The sequence below is a fragment of the Hemicordylus capensis genome, chromosome 5 (assembly GCF_027244095.1).
Source record: "Hemicordylus capensis ecotype Gifberg chromosome 5, rHemCap1.1.pri, whole genome shotgun sequence".
Lineage (NCBI taxonomy): Eukaryota > Metazoa > Chordata > Lepidosauria > Squamata > Cordylidae > Hemicordylus > Hemicordylus capensis.
This window is the reverse complement of record NC_069661.1, coordinates 212,215,524-212,238,555: the sequence shown is the minus strand read 5'-3', so window position 1 is coordinate 212,238,555 and position 23,032 is coordinate 212,215,524. Positions and strand designations below refer to the sequence as shown.

At 42.8% G+C, this 23,032-nt stretch overlaps 1 protein-coding gene across 4 annotated transcripts in view; it reads left to right on the top strand.

Moving 5' to 3' along the window:
• GUCY2C (guanylate cyclase 2C) overlaps nucleotides 1-23,032 on the top strand; it is a 140,438-nt gene that overhangs the window by 40,899 nt on the left and 76,507 nt on the right. For all 4 annotated transcript variants that reach the window (XM_053256172.1, XM_053256173.1, XM_053256174.1 and 1 more), the window contains 3 exons: nucleotides 6,329-6,425; nucleotides 10,900-11,035; nucleotides 21,462-21,597. In XM_053256172.1, coding sequence (XP_053112147.1) covers nucleotides 6,329-6,425; nucleotides 10,900-11,035; nucleotides 21,462-21,597 — 369 coding nt within the window. The remainder of the gene's footprint in view (nucleotides 1-6,328; nucleotides 6,426-10,899; nucleotides 11,036-21,461; nucleotides 21,598-23,032) is intronic.

The following is a 23,032-nucleotide window of genomic DNA, read 5'->3' as shown; positions in this document are numbered from 1 at the left end:
TAAACCAGGCATTATAGAGCACAATCTAGAAGTTAAAGACTCTCTCCCTAAATACTTTCTTGTGTGGATTATCTTTTGAAGATGTGGTGTTATTCTCACAGAATCCAGATCTAGTGGAGCTTTTTTTTTTTTTTTTAAATGCAGAAGCCCCTGGAGCTGGGCAAACAATCCCTTAGAACTGGGGGACATTTTGAGACAAGCCCATGTTGTACAAAAGAGACACACTGAATTTGAACAAAATAGTGTAGTCAGGCTGCTGGCATATACAGTAGCATCAATAAGATAGCAGAGCAGCTTTTAAACTTATTTGTGGAGGGAAACCAACAGGAGCTTGTTGTGCTGAACCATCCCTTACAAATGATGCTAAGTATTTCAGGTGAAGTGTGGACAGGGCACAACTTTTGCAATAATCATAGAGAAAGAGGAGGGTCACAGGAGAAGCTGCACACAAAAAAGAATTTGGAGCGGGCACAATGTATAGATGTCTATATACTAATGAAAAAAGCTTCCAAGCCAAGTTCAGGGAGTGAGAGGGCTTGGTGCTAGAAGAGAACATCAATATGGTGGGCATATGAGAAACCTGGTGAGACAGATAAAATCATTGGGATATGGTTTCCTCTGAATATAAAATCCACACAAAGGACTAGAAAAGACAAACAGAGTGGTGTGGCTTTAAAGGGCATGATAGAACCCAATAACTAGAAAATGTAAGAGAAATAAATGTCTTTACAGAATCACTTTGATTGAAAATACTGGACAACAAAAGTAATTTAATTATTGTCCCCTGACCAACACTAAGAATAATCTTGCACTGGTGAAAGAAATAAAGAAGTCAGCCAAAAGAGAAAGTATTGTAACAATGGGTGACTAACTATCCTCACATTGACTGAGTAAATCAGGGCTGTACAACTCAAATGACCCAGAGAGTGACTTGGTGTGTGGAAGATGAGGTCAATCAAACCAGCTGTGACTTGGTGTGTGCTGAAGATGAGGTCAATTTTTAGGGCATTGAATTAAATTGAAGGGAAATTCAGGGTACCTTCAGGGAGGCTACCTGTTGGTTGAGAGATGAATTGAATTGAATTGAATTAAAATTAAAATTACTTTTGGATTTAATTCCACCACCTGTGATGGAAGGCAGCCCTCAGGTCTCCCTCCACCCCACAGTTATCTCCCCTCCAGCTTTGAAAGTTGCTGCCTCCACCACCCACCTCCGAATACTGATGGAAGAAGGATGGGCCTGGGAGTCCTGGTGACTGAGTGGGTGGGCGGCAGGAGCGGTGGCAAGGTGGGACATCACTGTAGGGGTGGGGCAGCATGGCCACCTCCCTTTGCCGCTCACCTCTTTCTGGTGCTCGCCCTGGGTCCAGAGTCCCTCTGCTTCCATTCGGGCTGGGAGCCTGCTGGGAATGAGGGCGCACATACTCCCTGTGTCTCCATCATTCTCAGCAAGCTCCCAGACCTGATGGAAGCAGAGGGGCTTGAGAACCAGGGGAGTTATGGGGGGAGGCAAGTGGTGGGGGCAGCGGAATCACCTGTGCACCCACAGGAGCACACCACCTTGACACCGCTCCTGCCGCCCCCTCACCTGCTCACTTGCCAGAGCTCCCAGGTCCATCCTACTTCCATAGGGCCTGGGAGTTGGGGGTCAATGGCAGCGGTGGTGGCAACTTTCAAACCTTTCACTGTGGCCCACCAAAAACATGCCCACCGGCCAGACGTGGCCTGCAGGCAATATACTGTGCAGACCTGAAGTAAATGTATATTCAGGTAATGACAAAGATATTATTATTCCTTGTTTACACAGTCAGACAGGTGTTATTGACTGGTTTGTTTTATCCAGATATCGAGTCCTTCCCACCACCTCGGCCGGGCTTCACTGGCTTCTTCGGGGCGGCCGCTTCTGGCCGCCCAACATGGCCGCCTGTTCCCTGCCTTCGTTTCTGCCGCGGCCTGTTCTGGGCATGCGCTCTGCGCATGCCCATAACCGCCAAGGGAGGCATGAACACACGCTTGGTGTCCGTCCACGGATGGACACCAAGCGTTTTATTAGAGAGGATTGGATTGTCCCATAATTTCCCCCAGAATTGCACTGTTTTTTCTTTATTTGGTGTTTCTAGGTTTCTCGTAGTTTCTCCTCCTATGCTTTGGTAGAAACGTCTCTGATTCGACTGGAATTGGAGATTCTGCCTGTGTTGTGTAATTCTGGCTTCATATCTGCTAATCTTCTTTGACACTGCTGTTATTTGCTGCTTTATTATTTCCAGGACTTCTCTAATTTTCCTTGAATCTAGGTGGTATTTTTGGATCAGATACTGTTTGGTGTTTTCATTCTTCAGCTTCTTGTCTTTCATATCTTTCAGTTTACTAGCATCTGATCTAAGCCTGGAGATTTTATTTTCTAATCTAATCTTCCATTTAGGTGATGTACTGCTTTCTTTTTTGACAGGTCCATTGATCTTATATCCAAGCTCTTGTGTTGTTATTGTTGCTGCACTGTACATTAGTTGGTTTGTTTCTTGCAAATTCTTGGTTGTTATTTCTGCAAGTGCAGCATTGACATCTTTTAATGCCTGAGCAAATAGTTTTTTGGCAACTGTTTTTAGAGCTGGAAGTCGAACCCTGGTGGTTGTTTGGTTCATGTGCTCAGTTATTTTTTGCTTTAGTTCTTGTTGCTTTTCTGTTAAACGGCATTTGGGTTTTTGAGGTGAAGGCAAAGGGAAGGTTGCCTGGTTTTGAATTTGGAACAGTTCAGCAACAGTGGTATCCTCTATTTCCAACACCTCCTCCACCTGCGCCTGAGCAACTGCTTCAGTTGGTGGTAATTCTTCTTCCATATCTTGAGCCTGTGTTGCTCTTTGCAGTTCTTCCAGCTCAACTCCTGTGAATACTTTATTTCTTATTATGAATCTTCTCTGGTCTGCTAGCCTTTGTTCTGTTATTTCTGTATTTATTATTATTTCTGTTATTTTATTATTATTATTATTATTATTATTATTTCTTGTTTACACAGTCAGACAGGTGTTATTGACTGGTTTGTTTTATCCAGACATCGAGTCCTTCCCAAGGACCTGGGATGGCTGAATTTTATCATCAATACTGTTGGTTATTATAGATATCGTCGCAAAATATAGGCTGTTCCCAGTAAAGCTGCTTTTTGTAATTGGTTGATGGTGATTTCTGTGGCCCCTATAGTGTTGAGGTGTTCTTCAAGGTCTTTTGGAACTGCACCCAGGGCGCCAATGACCACTGGGATTATTTTGGTCTTTTTCTGCCACAGCCTTTCAATTTCAATTTGTAGATCTTTGTATTTTGTGATTTTTTCTATTTCTTTTTCTTCTATTCTGCTATCCCCGGGTATTGCTATGTCAATTATTTTGACTTGTTTTTCTTTCTTCTCGACTACAGTGATATCTTGTGTATTGTGCGGCAGATGTTTGTCTGTTTGTAGTCGGAAGTCCCATAATATTTTTACATCTTCATTTTCTTCAACTTTTTCAATGTTATGGTCCCACCAATTTTTGGCTACAGGTAGCTTGTATTTTTTGCAGATGTTCCAGTGTATCATCCCTTTTATTATTGTTATTGTTGTTGTTGTTGTTGTTGTTGTTATTATTATTATTATTATTATTATTATTATTATTATTATTATTAATTCAATTTCTATACCACCCTTCCAAAAATGGCTCAGGGCGGTTTACACAGAAAAACAACAAATAAATTAATATTTTAATATTTAAATAAATAAATAAATAAATAAATAAAATATATTTAAATATAAAATTTCTAGATACATTCTTCGACACCCAGTATAATGAAGTGTATGTGTAGTAACACTGCATGCACACTATGAGAAGGGGGTAATTTTTGTTGTTCTATGCACTGAGGGGCAGCTGGGTAATACTGGACTCTGGATCTAGTGGGCTTATAGCCCCCCCCCCCACAAAATAAGCATTCTACACACACACACACACACACACACACACACACACACACACAAGCCCCATGGTTTCACACAGCATTCTTGAGCACATAAAACTCACTGGAATATATTTATATTTATATTTATATTCATATTTATATTCAATGGATTGACTACTTCAGATTCAATATACAGAGTCCCCCTATACTTCTCTACATCTATGCCTGATTTCAAAGTCCTATGCCAAACCATTCCAGAAAATCTAAAGGGTTGGGCAAAAAATGGGGTGCTTTACACTTTTTAATGAAGGTAAATGGCAGATTCCTCCACATGAGGTATAATTATGGTCCAAGGTGGGGCTTCAGTTCCAGATTTTTTTGTAATTTTCTGCCATGAAACAAACCACCTATAGGACTTTTTTTAAGTTTTGAAAAAATTCAAAAATGCATTAAAAATCATTGAATTGACCAATCCACTTCAAATTAAAATACAGAGCCCTCCCACCTCCCCCTATATCTGTGCCCAATATCAAAGCCCTATGCCAAACCATTCTGGAAATATACAATGGGGCAATAATCCACACAAGCCCCACGCATACACCTTTGGGGTTTCTTGGATCACTTTGATGATGGGTACAGACACAGCACACCAAAGAGGCAGTGGCAGTGGCAGCAGGGTAGAGGACATGCACAAGAGGAGGCCACTCTGACTCCTTTAGGCTCTCTGCTTGTAGGCAGCCTGGCAGTCCACACTGAAGCACTTTCTCCATGGAGGCAAGCACGAGGCCTCCACAAGCCCTGCCCACCCATTGAACAGCTGATCATCAGGAGTGGGGAGTAGCTGCAGATTGTCCCCATGTGTGGGGAGAGCCTCCTGATGGCTAGTGCTGGGCACAAAAGAGGCATCGCATGGAGGTCACACCGGCTGCAACACAGAGGAGGTTCCTGGCACTGGTGGGTGCTGGCAGGCACTGTTGGGCCCCTTCAGGAGAGCTGGACGGCTGGACTCCACGTTCCCAGCCTAACAGCTCCCCTGTTGAATGGACCCTGCTGAAAGTTGCCTAGAAAGTCCAATATGGTCATGTTTAATTCATTTTAATTTTAATCTAATCTAATCTATGGGGGAAACCTTAAAACATAAAGAAGCGGAAGAAAGCTGAAAGTGCCCAGCAGGCACTTACTGGTTTCTCACTTCCAGTCCCGGAAGCCCTGCCCCTCCACCTGACTCTGCAAGGCCTGGGCCCATCGTGGCGCTGTTTAGCCATTCACCCTGAGCCCTGGGTGCACCTTCCGGCGTCATACCAATCCCACCTGCACCTACTTCCCCCTTGTCATCTCCAGGTGCTGCTATGGGCCCATGGATAGAGGGGACCCTGCCTTCCCGCTATCCCTAGGGGAAGGTAGGTCCCCCGGGACCGCTAGAAGCTAGAAGCAATTAAAGGGTATGAAGGATAATCTATCAATTGCTATTAGTCATCATTTCCAGGTACAGAAGCAGTGCACCTCTGAATACAGTCGCTGGGGAGAAACAATGGGAGAGAGGCCTTGCCTTCACTTCCTGCTTGTGGGTTTCCCAGAAGCATCTGGTTGAGTACTATTAAAACAGATTGCTGGAGTAGATAGGTCTTTAGCCTGATCCAGCAAGGCTCTTCTAATGCTCTTGTCTTCCTTTTTCTTGGCCCTATTGCAGGGATCTCAGTATTCCCATTTGTTGCTGGTAAATTGTGATTCTCCTCCCAATTAGTACCTTCATTGCTATTGGAATGTGTAATGTGTTTGTGCAAATATCACTAGCATGGGTGTAGCTAGGGGAGAGGGGGTTCGTGTTCGCCCCTTTCCCCAGCAGCCCCTTGGAGTGAGGGAAATGATGAAGAAAATAGGGAGGAGTGGAGCTGGGGGCTTTCAGGAGCTGGGGGGACCTGGGTTCTTTGAATCCATCAGCTCAATTATAGTTACACCCCTGATCACTAGCACCTACTATGAGAAAGTGCTTGTAACATTACTGATGGCACACTTTCTTTTTTCCACACTCTCTCCATGGTTGGCAGTTTTTAAATGATGATTTTTCGTGTAACTCTTATTGTTAGTTTTTAAGGTGAGCTCTTCTCCACTGTGCTCTATTCATAGGAAGCTCATAATAGAAAAGAAAATGATGAATTAGAGGAAGGTTATTCCCTCTCTGGTTAATCATCACATGACATGTGATCCAAACAATAGTCTTGATGTATAACTTCTATTATAGTTTTCTAGGTTTCCACATTATTCTGCTAAAGAGGATCTATTTTAATACAGTTGAATCTTCTGCTGTTCTTTTAAACCAAATATTCTTTTTTAAAAATTGAAACTGAAAAAATTACTTATTACAAACAAATGTTTCTCTCTCTCTTTGCCTTGCTCTGGTTTACAGTGATCATCATGTGTGGTACCCCCAAAGACGTCAGCGATGCCTTAAATGAAGGAGAGGTCAATGAGGACACTGTTATTATCTTGATAGATCTTCACAGGTAAAAACTATATAAGATTTTTTTAAAAATAGTAAAAGGAGGAAAGAAAGTCTGTCAGTCAGTCAGTCTCTAGATATGATATGCAAAACTGCAAAATACAGTACACACAACCCTGGGTATTTCCTTATGTATGTACTATAGCGTTCCTCATTGTTTCCCATTTGTCAGAAGTATTTTGGGAAGTAAGTATCTATACACATCGAGCCCTTTCTCATGATCCCATGAGCGGGCTTGAGGGCAGACAGCAGGGAAGGCTGCAGCAGCTTACCTTCCCTGCAGATTATCTAGAAGAGTTGCTGGGCATGTGGATTGCACGCCCAGATGAGCTGCTGCTGCCCCAGACAGCATGGAGTTTCGGGGGTAGGGACATGTTGCCTCGATTCCTGGAAATCCCACAATGCACTGTGTGAATGTGCAGTGCATTGTGCAGTGCATTGTCCCCAGAGATGGCCAGGAGCCTGCTCCTGTGTCAGCACTGGCTGGGAGCCGCTGGCATTGACTCACAAGCAGCTAGCCCGGTTTAAGGGCACACTTGTGCCCTTAACCTAACTGGCAGGTGGGCTCCCTAGGCTGGTTTGACACCAAGGCGTCGTCGGAAGCCACGCAACTCCCTGCGGTTCTCACAGGCAGCCAAGCCTGGGCTTAGCTGCCCTAACCTGGTCTTGGCTGCTCATGAGAACAGCCTCAATATGTAACAACCTCAACATTAGAGGTTATAATGCCTTGTATAAGGCCTTTGCTACTTAGCTGAAATTTCATTAACAAAATACAACATCAGTATAGCATTATGGAACTCAGAGTCAGGTATGACCTTTTGAATGATATATTGTTCTGTTCTCTGTGCCACGGGTTTGCACAAGAGATTGGCTAGCTTTTGTTTACAAAGGCTTTTGAGGACATTTATGAAGGAAAATGCTACGTAAATAGATATTGAAGAGTAGGGATTTCAGAGCAGGAAGGAGTGGGGGACTTGCAGTGCTATATCTGGTTAGATAAGGAAAGGCCTTTGGTCTTGAATACACCCAGTTTCTGGCACTAAATCAATTCTGAGAGTTAACAATGAAAGACCCAGAGGCCCAGGTTCAGAATAAGCAGTATCATTATCCTTATATTACACATGAAGAGAGCTGAAGTTAAGAGATAGTGACCCACCTATGGCTACCTCCTAAGGCCTGTTCTGTATAAACAGCGGAATGAAGTGGTAGGTTGCAGAATACACTGTGCTATTTCAAATGGCAGATGAGGGAGCACATTTGTAATGTTCCTTTGCATGAAAAAGAATATCTGTAGGTAGAAACTTAGCACAGCCCCTTTCTACCTAGCCCAATTTACACATTACGTCCAACTCACATACTTGGGTTGCCAACTAGGGATTTTTATAGAGGACATACGACTATTTTGGGGACCAAAATTTTTATTTATTTATTTATTTTTTGCAATTGTTGTGGTGTCCAAAGTTCTGGGGAGCAGCTAGAATATTTTGTTCACTCAGAGCACTTTGCTTTCATGAGCAGCTTCTCTTCCTTTGTCTCCTTCCCCTGCCAGCATCCCTCTGACTATAAAGGGACAAGGACTAAGAACTCTTGTCAAAAGGCCTGGGGAAATTTTTTAAAAAAAATTCCCTGGTGCAGAAAATAAAACAGAGTATATGCCAAGCAAGCCTTCCTGGAGAGAGCATTCTACAAACAGGGCATCACCACTAAGAAGGCCTCCCTCCAATCACCATCTGCACACCTCAGTCAGTGGGGGCAACTGGAGGAAAGTCTCCGAGGATGATCTTGGTGAACATAGCCACCTTGTGTCCGTTGGGGGCTGGGTGTGTGTGAAAGACAATGGTTACAATAATCCTTAACGTAGTCAGTGATTACTGCCACCATACTGAAGGGGTTATATTGAAGGATAAGGGTTATACCCACCCTTTATTATGATCTCCACATTTCAGATGGGGACTGAGGTTAATAGATCATGGCTTGCAACAGTTCTCTAATAAATGTTTCAAGGAGCTTTAAGAACAGTCAGCTCCTTTATGAAATACAATGTTACAGATACTGTGTCATTACATATATACATACATAACTAATTCAGTGGCATTGCAATTCTACACAGCATGCACATATTATCAAGTGTATGTCAACAGACAGCAGGACAACAGCACAAGTTATTCAGAAATTCTAAATGAAATAATTTCACAACTAGTAGCCATAAGTCTAAATCACATGAAATCATCTCAGTCATATTGGGTGGGGGGGGCAGTGCAGCAAAATATTTCCTATACAAAACGTACCTCAGGTTCCAGCAAAGCTTAATCTCATTAAATTATCACTTCCATTGCCCCCTTAACCAACCCCAGACCAACCGTCAGCTGAACTCAGATGCATTGTGCTTCATTCTCTTGCATGCAGATACTTTTGCAAGATACTTTTTAGTTGTACTTTTAACTAGAGCTGTAGAAAGAGATATTGGCAAAATATTGACTTGAGGCCCTCCACCCTCCTCCCCGCCCCAAATGCTGTCAGTATTTGGAGATCCTCAGCCTTTGGGGGCTCTGGGGCACTTTGCCCCACCCCACCCTTGCTTTTAACACTCTAACAGTGCTTCCCAGTTTCAGAGCAGAAAACAGCAAGGGTGGGATAGGGATGTTCTTGAAATCCCATTAAAAACAATGGCTTACACAGCCCCTTCAAACCAGAGGAGAGCAGGTCCATACACCGCCATTGCCACAATCCCTCCTCCCATCACCACCATTGCTGTAATCCCAGCGCTCCCCCCAGTTATGCCCACGTGCTGGGGGGAGCATCTCCCAGCTGCCCCTGCACGACTCCGGCATGCACATGGCCTCCGCACAGAGCTGAGGGAAGCGCCAGGATTATGGCAATGGTGGTGATCGGAGGAGGAACAGGTCCAGACCTGCTCTCCTCCACTTTAAAGAAGTTGTGTAAGCCCTCATTTTCAAATGGATGTGCCCACGATTCAGATGCCGGATCGCATTTTGGCACATACCTAGAGTGGGGCATATGCTACTTTCATAATTTTATCTCCATGGTAATAGCATGGTATCTTAGTAACCCAGTTATCTGCAGCTAGTTCCTAGATTTTCACATGCTTCTTTGACTCACTAAAACAACAATAAATAAATAAAACAGACAAACAAGGACTAGGAATATACATTAACATGTGAGTTTTACATAGCATGAGATAGGCTCAAAGATTATTTATATTGTTCATGTGGAAGATAAAGCAGAGAAGGAGCATTCATAGTACAAATGGATATTTTGACCCATGTACATTGTCATTACAGACCTATGGGAAGAAATAGGTCTTTTAAAAGCCTCATGTGTAAAAACACTTTCAGACCTATCTTAGCAAAACCTTATTGATAAGGCAAAGGAAAACAAACAAAAAGGATAAACTAATAGAATTGAACAAGTTATCTTTGGGTACAAACGCTATGACACATACAATGACAATACAAACGCTTCGACACATCACAGTTGTAGCATGATGCAACTCAGTGCCTCAGAATATACATGAATGGGTTCAGAATAGTTGAGGAACTGAGGTGGTGAAATGAACACAAAATGTTGTTATTAAAGATGTTATTACTCCTTGTATGATTTTATATGATAAACAGAGTCAAGTGATTCAACTTACCCTAGGCCATATCACTTCAGGCTGAAGGAGGGAAAATACATGTCTGAATTCTTCCACCGAGGGGAAAAACAAAGCAAAAGAAAATATATTTCATATATAAAACTTAAATATTAAGGAGAAGGGGTTGGGCCTAACTTTCCTAATTTATACAGAGTTTTGATATTTAGATGTTCTGTTGTGAATGAAGGAGAATTCAAACATGCAATCCTTTACTTGCAGTCTGAAGAGATACAATCAGGGAAATATTTGCTATTTGATTCTGCTAATTGTATAAAATGGACCTTTGGAGTCTCAGACACACTACTAGACACAACTGACAAGACCACAGCTTGCTTGCCACCAACTATTTGAAAAGACCAAAGCTAGATTCAGAGAACCAGCTGCGGTGGGACACCGATAGTGAAGTCACCACTAGGCTACTACATACAGCTTTCCAGGAGCTGCCCGGAAAGTTGTGGCATTTCAGAACATTGAAATTGTGTCACCATACTCAAAGCATTCCCCTGGCTTCTGTGCTTCAGGCATGATCTCAGCAATTCATTTAAATCCCACCCAGACTTTGTGACCTCTTCAAATCCAACCTATCTTCTGTGAAGCTGAGCACTATTGTTCCCATAGAGATGATGAGGCTCTTGAAAGCAGAAAGACATCAGTGAGAAGAGGTCCATAGTATAAAAGTCAGAAAGTCAACACTTGTTTCTGCCTCAATATCTGCTAATCAACATTTGCTTAGGAAAGTGTCATCCTGTAGACTGAATAACTTGTCATATGTGTTGCCCTTGTTTCTCACCACTCTGTGGGGCATGTGTGCTTTCCTTTACAGTAACACATATTACGAATCACCACCCTCACACTTTGATGTGATGCAGAACGTCCTCGTCCTGACTCTGGCTCCATCGAACTATAGTGTCATTTCAAACTCTAGCAGGTTTCCCATCAGTCCTGAAGATATGGATGTGGTAACTTTTTAAAATAATCACTCCTTTATTACTTCCACAGTGGTGTCCTTGCAAGGTTGACTCAGCCTTCCATCCTTCTGAGGTCGGTAAAATGAGTACCCAGAATGTTGGGGGCAATATGATAAATCACTGTAAACCGCTTAGAGAGCTCCGGCTATAAAGCGGTATATAAATGTAAGTGCTATTGCTATCACTGCCCCAGGTACAAGAGCTTTTTCTGACTATACTTGTTCCATAGGTCTAAAGGCCGAACTATCTATTATATTAATTCTCCTGGGTGTGCCTTGGAATGTGCATCCCAGAGCCCAGCTGATTGGCTGGGTTGTGGGCGCGCCTGATTGGCTGAGGTGCACCCAGGAGGATTGGTTGCCGTGGCAGTGGTCCAGCTGTGGAGGCCAGGGGTGGTGGGCCTGGCCCGGCCGTGGAGGCAAGGCCCAGGAGGGGGGAAAGAAAGTGGGAGGGGGGAGGATAGGTGGCTGGGCCCAGAAGCAGAGACTGGGGCAGAAGTGGGGGGAGAGGTAACCGCCGGCCCCAAAGAGCGCACAGAAGCTCTGTGCTGGGTCAGCTAGTAATGAAGTAATTTGCCTAGGGAGCAAGAGGTTGCCGGTTCGAATCCCTGCTGGTATGTTTCCCAGACTATGGCAAACACCTATATCGGGCAGCAGCGATATAGAAAGATGCTGAAATGCATCCTGTCATACTGTGTAGGAGATGGCAATGGTAAACCCCTCCTGTATTCTACTCAAGAAAACCACAGGGCTCTGTGGTTGCCAGGAGTCGACACCGACTCGACGGCGCACCTTTAATGTAATGGCAGCAGACCAGTGTCTCTGAACAGAAGTAATGGATTGGGGGTGAATCTCAGCAGAGAAATGGCAAGAGGTGAAGTGGTGCTGAAACTTTGTCCTGCCTGCTGCTTTCTCTCACCACAGCAACTCCCTTGGCTCCTTTTCTTCCAACTCCGCCTTTCACAATTTCCAGTTCTGAACAGATATCGTTCCTAAAAATATTCCATCCTATCCAGTACTTACTTTAGCAGCTGTATAAAGCTGATTCTAAGCACCTCATATAGAGCAGGTCCTTCCAATTGACATGCTTCAGTCTTAACTGATACAGTGTACGTTAAGACTGCAGTGTAAGAGAATTAGAGGCATGGCTGTGCCTCTGCACTTCAGGTGACGAAGGAAAACCTGCTATTTTTGCACAGATTTTTCTCTAATGTTTTCCATAGTCTATGCTTATATCATGGGCACTGTTAGTCTCAGTCTCTTTAAACTTCGTATACATGATGTACTGTATTTACCTGAATTGAAGACACCTCTGAATTTAAGATGATGTCCTTGAAAAGTAGAGGTTAACTACCGGATATACCTGCATGAAAGGAACAGGACAGTCTCTTGATTTCTAATATCAAAAAGCTTGGGGGAAAACCTGTTCTTGGGTTCAGGTAAATATAGTAGGTGAAAAGTGGTATCCGGTGTTCAGGTTTTGTTAAGATTCCTTTAAAAAGCACAAACATATAAATCTTTTTCCATTGTTGGCAATTAGAAAATTGGACTCTTTTAAATATATTTAGGGTTTCCCCCTGTGTTATATGGGTACTCAGATAAAACTGTGTAGTCATGTTATGCGTTTTTGGTATCCTAGACCCGAGTTCAAATCCCCATTCAGCCATGATACTAGCTGGGTGACTCTGGGCCAGTCACTTTTCTCTCAGCCTAACCAACTTCACAGGGTTGTTGTGAGGAGAAACCTAGGTATGTAGTACACCGCTCTGGGCTCCTTGGAGGAAGAGCAGGCATCCCAGGTCCTTGGGAAGGATTCGATGTCTGGATAAAACAAACCAGTCAATAACACCTGTCTGACTGTGTAAACAAGTGATAATAATAATAAAATCTCCAGGCTCAGATCAGATGCTAGTAAATTGAAAGATATGAAAGACAAGAAGCTGAAGAATGAAAACACCAAACAGTAACTGATCCAAAAATACCACCTAGATTCAAGGAAAATTAGAGAAGTCCTGGAAATAATAAGGCAGCAAATAACAGCAGTGTCAAGGAAGATTAGCAGTTATGAAGCCAGAATCACACAACACAGGCAGAATCTCCAATTCCAGTCGAATCAGAGATGTTTCTACCAAAGCATAGGAGGAGAAACTGCGAGAAACCTAGAAACACCAAATAAAGAAGAAACAGTGCAATTCTGGGGGAAATTATGGGACAATCCAATAGATTATAATAAAAAAGCAGGATGGATGAAAGAGGTCAAAAAATGTAACCAACAAATGCAAGATCTAATAATAACACCAGAATTAATAAGTGAAAGAGCAAAGAAAATTAAAAATTGGACTGCGCCAGGCAACGATGAACTGCATGGCTTTTGGCTTAAACACCTAACAAGCCTTCATAAACAACTATCAAAACAGTTCACATTTTGCAAGGAGGTGATATTGAACAATGGCTAACAACTGGGAAAACTCATCTCATAATGAAAGACCCAGCAAAAGGTGCAGTTCCAAGTAATTATAGACCGATAACCTGCCTGCCAACCATGTTCAAATTATTAACTGGAATAATAGCAGATGAAGTGATGCAACACTTATTAACTAACAAACAGCTTCCAGTTGCAGAAAGGAAATTGCCCCAACACCAGAGGCACAAAAGACCAGCTGCTGACTGACAAAATGATTTTAGAAAATTGCAAGAGAAGAAAAACCAATCTAAGTGCTGCATGGACTGACTACAAGAAAGCCTTCGATTCATTGCCTCACACATGGATACTAAAATGTTTAGAAACAACTGGTGCCAGCAAAAACATTCAGATATTTATAAAAAAAGCAATGAGCATGTGGAGTACACAGTTAACAACCAATGGCGAGACACTTGGAGAGGTTAGCATTAGAAGAGGCATTTTCCAAGGGGACTCACTATCCCCTCTGTTGTTTGTAATCGCCATGACCCCACTTTCACAAATACTAAACAAAACAGGCCTCGGATACCAAACATCTAAAACATCAAGTAAAATCAACCATCTGCTGTACATGGACAATCTGAAGTTGTATGGAAAGTCCCAGTCAGAAATCGAATCAATGCTAAACACTGTCCGTATATTCAGCAGCGATATAGCAATGGAGTTTGGACTAGACAAGTGTGCTGCATTAATAATGAAAAGAGGAAAAATAACAAAAACAGAAGGAATAGAACTGCCCAATGGAAGCAAGATCAAGAACCTGGAAGAGAAAAAACATTACAAATACTTGGGCATTCTCCAGGCTGATAACATTGCACACACTGAAGTTAAAAGAAAAATTGGAAGTGAATACATCAGGAGAGTTAGAAAAATCCTCAAGTCCAAACTCAATAGCGGGAACACCATACAATCCATAAACACCTGGGCTATACCTGTTATCAGATACACTACAGGAATAATAGACTGGACCCAGGCAGAGCTAGAGACTCTAGATCGTAAGACCAGGAAAATCATGACCATCAATCATGCTCTGCACCCCCGCAGTGATGTCGGTAGGCTATACCTCCCTCACAGCTCAGGTGGAAGAGGAATGCTGCAAGTCCATCAAACAGTAGAGGAGGAGAAAAGAGGCCTTGAAAAATATATCAAGGACAGTGAAGAAAATGCACATCAAATGGTCAAGAACGAGAAACTATTCAACACCAATGAAAGAAAGCAGGCGTACAAGAAAGAACAAGTCAAGAACCAAGCAGAAAAATGGAAAAATAAGCCACTGCATGGTCAATATTTGCACAATATAAGTGGAAAATCAGACATCACCAAGACCTGGCAATGGCTTAAGAATGGTTACTTGAAGAAAGAAACAGAGGGTTTAATACTGGCTGCACAAGAACGAGCACTAAGAACAAATGCAATAAGAGCAAAAGTAGAAAAGTCAACAACAATTAGCAAGTGCCGCCTTTGTAAAGAAGCAGATGAAACAGTTGACCACCTAATCAGCTGTTGTAAAAAGATTGCACAGACTGACCACAAACAAAGGCATGACAAGGTAGCAGGGATGATACACTGGAACATCTGCAAAAAATACAAGCTACCTGTAGCCAAGTATTGGTGGGACCATAAAATTGAAAAAGTTGTAGAAAATGAATATGCAAAAATATTATGGGACTTCCGACTACAAACAGACAAACATTTGCCAGACAATACACAAAATATTACTGTAGTCGAGAAGAAAGAAAAACAAGTCAAATAATCGACATAGCAATACCAGAGGATAGCAGAATAGAAGAAAAAGAAATAGAAAAAATAACCAAATACAAAGATCTACAAATTGAAATTGAAAGGCTGTGGCAGAAAAAGACCCAAATAATCCCAGTGGTAATTGGCGCCCTGGGTGGAGTTCCAAAAGACCTTGAAGAGCACCTCAACACCATAGGGGCCACAGAAATCACCATCAGCTAATTACAAAAAGCAACTTTACTGGGAACAGCCTATATTCTGCGACGATATCTATAACAATAAACACTGACAATAAAATTCAGCCATCCCAGGTCCTTGGGAAGGACTCGATATCTGGATAAAACAAGCCAGTCAATAACACCTGTCTGACTGTGTAAATAAATGATAATAATAATAATATTAACAACAACAACAACAGTAATAATAATAATAATAATAATGTAATAATAATAATATATTTTGTGACGATATCTATAGTAACCAACAGTATTGATGATAAAATTCAGCCATCCCAGGTCCTTGGGAAGGACTCGATATCTGGATAAAACAAGCCACTCAATAACACCTGTCTTACTGTGTAAATTAATGATGATGATGATGATGATAATAATAATAATAATTATAATATAATATAATATAATATTATAATAATGTAAGAAGAAGAAGAAGAAGAAGAAGAAGAAGAAGAAGAAGAAGAAGAAGAAGTGTCATGGCAATACACTTGGACAGGTTAGCATTAGAAGAGGTATTTTCCAAGGGGACTCACTATCCCCTCTGTTGTTTTTAATTGCCATGACTCACAAAAATCACAAAATACAAGATCTACAAATTGAAATTGAAAGGCTGTGGCAGAAAAAGACCAAAGTAATCCCAGTGGTAATTGGCGTCCTGGGTGCAGTTCCAAAACAACTTGAAGAGCCCCTCAACACTATAGGGGCCACAGAAATCACCATCAGCCAATTACAAAAAGCAACTTTACTGGGAACAGCCTATATTCTGTGACAATATCTATAACTACAGCAACAACATTGTTGATAAAACTTAGCCATCCCAGGTCCTTGGGAAGGACTCGATGTCTGGATAAAACAGACCAGTCAATAACACCTATCCTGTGTAAACCAGGGGCATAACTACCATTAGGCAAGGGGAGGCGGCTGCCTGGGGCCCCCCACACCTCGAGGGGCCCCCCAGAGGCAAGTCACATGTGAAGTGAGTGTGTATGTATCAGCGAGGGGCCCATTTAAAAATTTTGTCTCTGGGCCTGCTCCAGCCTCGTTACGCCCCTGGTGTAAACAATAAAATAATAGGGGCCACAGAAATCACCATCAGCCAATTACAAATAGCAACTTTACTGGGAACAGCCTATATTCTGCAACGATATCTATAATAATAACAGCAACAACATTGACAATAAAATTCAGCCATCCCAAGTTCTTGGGAAGGACTCGATGTCTGGATAAAACAAACCAGTCAATAATACCTGTTAGACTGTGTAAACAACAACAACAACAATAATGTTTATTGAGCAATGACAAGGAAATTTGGATGAGCTTGTTGTGAGCCAAGCCTAATTTGTATACTAGATATGCTCTGGAAATATCTAGTATATGAAATTAGCATATCTAGCATATGAAATTAGTCTGATTTCACCAGTGTCACAAAGTGACCAGTTCTTTATACGGTGACCATGTAGAGTCTGGGCACGAAGGTAGAAGACCCAAAACACTCCTAAATAATTCAGTGGGCTTTATTATAGCAAGTTGCATATCAGGATAAAGTTCAAACAGGTCATCTAAATCAAAAGTGTTTCTGATTCAAGGTGTAATGCAATGTGTCTAGCTATCATATGTGTGTGCAGTAAATAATTACAGCTGACTAATAAATCCTAATAAAGCATTTAGAGAGAAACAGAGAGAGAAGAAGGAAGGGAGGGCTTAAGAAAGAGGTGGCAGTGATTAGTAGGGAGGAGGGAAGTGGGGGAGCAGGCTAGGCTGTGAGTTGAATAGGCATCTCACCAGGTTCACGAAGAAGGCTACAAAGGACTTATTCGTTGCTGTGGCTTGAGAGCGATGCAGGCTTTAGATGGAAAAAGGCTGGTGCTGGATTTCCCAGATAGAGTCAGCCTTTGATTCTTCGCCCCGCTGCAAGAATCACTGAGCAGTCTCTTGTCTGTAGGTTCCAAGCCTCTGCTAGCTGCGCAGCTAGACAGCAGCACTTAAGATACGCATATGAGCAAATATTGCTTGTTAGGCAAAGACTGCTAGCTCTCTGTTCAGTGAGCTCAATTCTTTTAGTTGTTTCGTCCTTTGATCTCCATAGCGTCTACTCAAAATATCACCCTCCTTCCTGGATCACAAAAAGTGTTAAGTGCTATTCCCCTCTGGATATTGTCTTTTAATTATTGATATTAGTTCAAGATATTAGCTCAGTCCAGGGTAATCTGGATCTCATCTTCTGTTTGGGGCACAGTATTATCCCAAAGCAAATCTGCATCTTTGAGCATGCAAATGGGCCTCTTCTTTTGTCCCGAAATTTTTCTGGTGCCTGATCCCCCGAGAGTGTTAAAAGGTGTTAGCAAAGAATAATCAAAGCTATAGGTGTGAGACAACAATTAAATCATTTTCTTTTATGTGCGTCTACCTAGGTTGGAATTTCTAAAGACAGCAATCGGGTATAACAATACTTCTAATTCTACATAGCAAATATCTCTCAAAGAGAGACAAGATTATCCTCTTTGGGCAAAGCAGAGCAATCACCAATGATTAACATAGACTTTTTTGTAGGAAGAAATGCGAGCTGAGTTCCTTCCCCCAAAGACATTACCTGAAAGCAAGCTCAGGCAACTTTTAGGAGTTTAATCATTTTATTCCATTTGAATTCCTGTTGCAAGGAGTTCAGTAGTACTGGCAAGGATCAGAGCCCAACCTGGCCCGCTGGGCTATGAGTTCTGATTCAACATGATTGAGCTGGGCATCAACATATCCAAATTGCTAGTGTGTGTAAATCTTCCTTCCATGTATCTGTAAAGGCATTCCATAGTGATAGCATTTGGATATATGTGAGACAGGAAACTGAGCCTGGCCATTGTGTCTCTCGATTACCCATTTCACAAACATCGAGAAACAATGCTGGATTGCCTCTTCCTTCACAGAGCAATTGCCATCTGTCCAGAGGCAATTCATGAGACCTGGGTGTCATGTATAGGTCAGTTCATCTGAATTCAGGCATTAATTGATTCCTTAATAAAATTGAATCAGACACAGGCCTAGATTCCACATAAAACCGCCTTGGGATTGCTTTAATGAAAGGCAGTATATAAATTTAACAATAGATAAAAAATAAATAAATAAATTCTGGTTTAGTAACCCTGGGTCCAATGTTGGAGTCAGGGTGTCCACAAGAGGCTGATTCCTATATTTAGTTTTTCTCCATTTCTCCATTGATTGATTGATTGATTCAATTTCTATACTGCCTAATATAGAAATCGCTAGGCAGTGTACAGTTTAAAATATAAAATATAAAACATTTAAAATTCATAAAAACAGATAAAAATAACAATAGATAAATACACACAATTTAAAATTTAAAATTCAGTTAAAAGCCTGGGAAAACAGGTACGTCTTCAGGGTCCTCCTAAAAGCAAACAGAGGAGATGCTCTTATTTCAATAAGGAGCACGTTCAAAAGCCCTGGGGCAGCCACAAAGAAGGCACAGTCCGGTGTTGCCACCAAACAAGTTGGCGGCAACCATAACCAGACCTCTCCAGATGATCTTAATAGGCAACAGGGTTCACAATAGAGAAGGTACTCTCTTAAGTACCCTGGACTTAAGACATTAAGGGCTTTATAGGTAATAGCCATTACTTTGTATTTTGTTCAGAAACATATTGGCAGCCAGTGCAGTTCTTTTAGAATCAGTGTTATATGGTCCCTTCGGGTAAACCCAGAGACCAATCTGGCTGCCACATTCTGTACCAATTGTAGTTTCCGAACTACAGCCCCATGTAGGCAGCCCCACATAGAGTGCATAACAGTAGTCAAGCCTAGAGGTTACCAGCATATGTACCACCGTTTTAAGGTCACTTGTCTCCAGAAATGGACGTATCTGGCGTATCAGCCAAAGCTGACAAAAAGCATTCCTGGCCACAGTCTCAACCTGAGAAACCAGGGAGAGTTTGGGATCCAGGAGCACTCCAGACTACGAACCTGATCTTTTAGGGGGAGCATAACCCCATCCAGAACAGGCAGATGTAAACCATCTCTTGGATCCCGACCCCCTACAGACAGTACCTCTGTCTTGTTAGGATTCAACTTCAACCTGTTATCCCTCATCCAGCCCAATATCGCCTCCAGGCAGGCACTTGGGGGGGGGGTGGTCATGCCATTTCCTGATGAAGTTGGTATGGAGAAATAGATCTGGGTGTCATCAGCATATTGATAACATCTCAAATTCCTGATGATTTCTCCCAGTGGTTTCATGTAGAAGTTAAAAAAAATTGGAGACAGTATGGAGCCTTGTGGAACCCCACACATTAGCTCTCGCTTTACAGAACAGTCTCGGGTGAACCAGCCAAATGGGTCCTTCACCCTTACAGAGGTGGTTTGTGGTTGCATGTCCTAACTTAGTCAGATGGTGATCTGTCCATGACAGTGGGGAGATAACAGGGGTCCCCACCCATGGAACACCACACTGATCAGAGCAAAAGACCAAGTCAAGCGTGTGACCTGCATCATGAATCAGTCCAGAAACCACTTGGGATAGGCCCATAGTTGTCATGGCCACTATGAACTCCTGAGCCGCCCCTGACAACCCAGTCCTGAAATGGACATTAAAGTCCCCCACCACCAGCAGCCTGGTCCACTCCAATGCCAACTCCGCAACCAGGTCCGTCAGCTCAGTTAGGGACTCTGTTGGACAATGGGGTGATTGGTATACCAACAGAAGTCCCAGTCTATCCTTGGTCCCTAGGCTTAGGAACACACATTCAGTACAGGCTAACTAGCTGACAGAGATCCTGGTAAAGGAAACAATATTCTTATAGACCAAAGCCACCCCACCTCCCCGCCCACAACTTCTCACTTGCTCCACCACAGAGTAACCCATTGGGAGGAGCTGGGACCAAACCGGTCCACTAGCTTCCGCTAACCAGTTCTCTGTAATGCACACCAGGTCGGCATCTTCATCCAAGATCAAGTCATGCATGATCTCAGACTTATTTTGGACCAACCTGGCATTACAAAGCAATAAGGTGAGGTTCTGTGGGTTGTAGGCACTTCTCTCCAAGGTCAAAGAGGTGGTAGGCCTGAGTGAGGGGGAAACCACAATAAATTACTAAATTCCCTTCCCCTATTATGACCTGATGATCTGTCAGCACCAAATCTTAGTCGATTCCCCATCACTACTGGAATAGCTGGTCCAGAGACACCCCCTGCCTCCTCGTCTCTGGATGACCCAAGACACATACCTATACCAGGCTCAGCTAATCACAGGGCAGCAACAATATAACAGGAGGACCCCTTCCAGGAGTCTAAAGCAATGCATTGCACCCCCCAAAGACCACCACCAAAGACCACCACCAAAGGCTGGCCCCCTTTGGCGGCTGGCTTCAGCAGTCTGCCTGCCAGCAACCTGTGCCAGATACTGTGCCTCCAGCAGAGGCTTCCCTCCTTTAAGGGCCAAAGAGCTGAAAAACCCAAGCAGCTGACTCTCTCACCAAAGGGGCAGGCTTGGCCCCAATTGCTCGGATTTAGTGCAAGTTAGAGGGAGAGGCAGCCGGGCAGGGTGGAAAGGGAGCCTTCAGCTAAGCCTGGAGCTAGCCTGACCACCCCAAACAGGGACGAAGGGGGAGGAAGGGAGAGGGAACCGCCTCCTGACATCTCCTGCCAGTGGCAATGGCAGTGCCAAAATGTCTCAAGTTTTAAACAGTGGACTGCATAATATACTTTTTTGGAAGGACCAGAATACTTGATGCTATGTCCAGATAGCTGAAGTAGAGAAATGCAAATATGAGTGCCTTCACCGAATTTATTCTTTGCAGGAAATAATATTTTTCTCACAGGAAAAATAATAATCTTCTTCTGCCTTTTGTATTACAAGGGTTTCAGGCATATGTTAAACTTCAGGGAATTCATGGAAAGAAATGTAAATTCTCAGTTTCTTCATTGAACTATCTGCAGTCTCTTATATGGCTTTTCTCTCCTTTCACCATCTCTTGTAGCTGAAAAATGACTTCCTTCTTAGCTATGTGGATGCTGTCTTGCTCTTTGGACATGCCTTGCAGAATCTTTATGCAAAAGAAGAATCATTATCTTCTGATGACTTCATTGGCCAGTTCCGGAATGTCACATTTAATGGTAATCAAGTATGCTCTGGTGTTATTATTCATGGAGTGTACTGGCAGGGATGGATCTCCTATGAGGCAAGGTGAGGCAACAGCCTCAGGTGGCGTGTACCATCGTACAATAAGTGTAGGCACTCTGCCATGGGTGTTAGTCCAGCTGCCTGCCACCTTGCCTCATCTCTGCTGCTGCCACCCTATCCCTTGATTCCTCCCCCACCCCCATTGGCTCTGCTTCCTTGCTGTCCCCACCCACTGGCCCTGGTACCACTCACTCTCTCTCTCTCTCTCTCTCTCTCTCCTCCTGCCCCCTCAGAAACAAATTTGTCTGCTTTATCTGCTCCCTTTTGGGAGCAGGCAAAGTGGACAATTTTGTTGCTTATGGGAAGAGAGAAAGAGCTATTGCTATTGCAGCAGCAGCGATGAGGAAAGACCACTGTTGGATGCAATTTTCTTCTGTTCTGGCTTGCCACTGACCTTCAGCACCAAGCAGTAACAATGGCACACCTCAGATGCAGCTGTGGTACACTTTGGTCTGGTGAGGGGAAGAGGTGTGACACTGGTAGGGGAGATGGGGCAGGGCCAGTGAGGGGGCGATGCAGCAGCAGCACCAGGAGGTGGGGCCAGCGAGGCTAGGCAGGTGGGGTGAGGAACGTGGCTTTTGCCTCAGGTGTTGAAAGGCAACCAGCCAATGCCTTGTACTGGGGCAGATGGAGTCTAGAAAGATGTTGTAGAAAAGACTCTCATGGACTGCATGGAGTCGTGGACCAAATGTTGCAATATGTTTCCTTTTCTCTGATATTTGAGATCATTTCTGAATACATAGATACATTGCAAAATCAATATAGATACATTGCAATAACAATGCCTTTACAATAACAATAGAGGCATTTATTCTCTTGCAGAGAGTTTTGATTATGTCATGGACAAACTACAAGTGTTTTGTAGTTTGTCCATGACATAATCAAAACTCTCTTCAAGAGAATAAATACCTCTATTGTTATTGTAGATAACAATAAGTTCAGTGCAATAATGTAAGAAGTCGGGTTGATTCTTGTCTGGACTAGAGCATATGTGCAATGCTCTATACACATTAAAAGGAGAGAGATGGTTCCTATGGAGTTGTTTTTATTTGAGAGGCTCTTTTGCTGGCTGAGATTAGAGAGAAGAGTGGCTTTCCATCCCAATAAGGCTGCTGAATGAAAAGTTCAAAAGGATGGTATTTTGAAATATGAATTTCTCTTAAAATATGGAACATTTTGCACTCCAGCCACCATTTTAAATTTAAGCTGTTGTAAGAGATAGAGATGAAACTGGGTTTCAATGTCCTAATTTGTAGGGATCACTTAAACCATAGTTTCTTGGGGAAAGTACAGCACAGTAAACTGTGGTTTAATGAGCTTGGAAGCTTTTGCATTTGGTCAGGTGCTTGAGGGAGGAGGAAGGGAGAG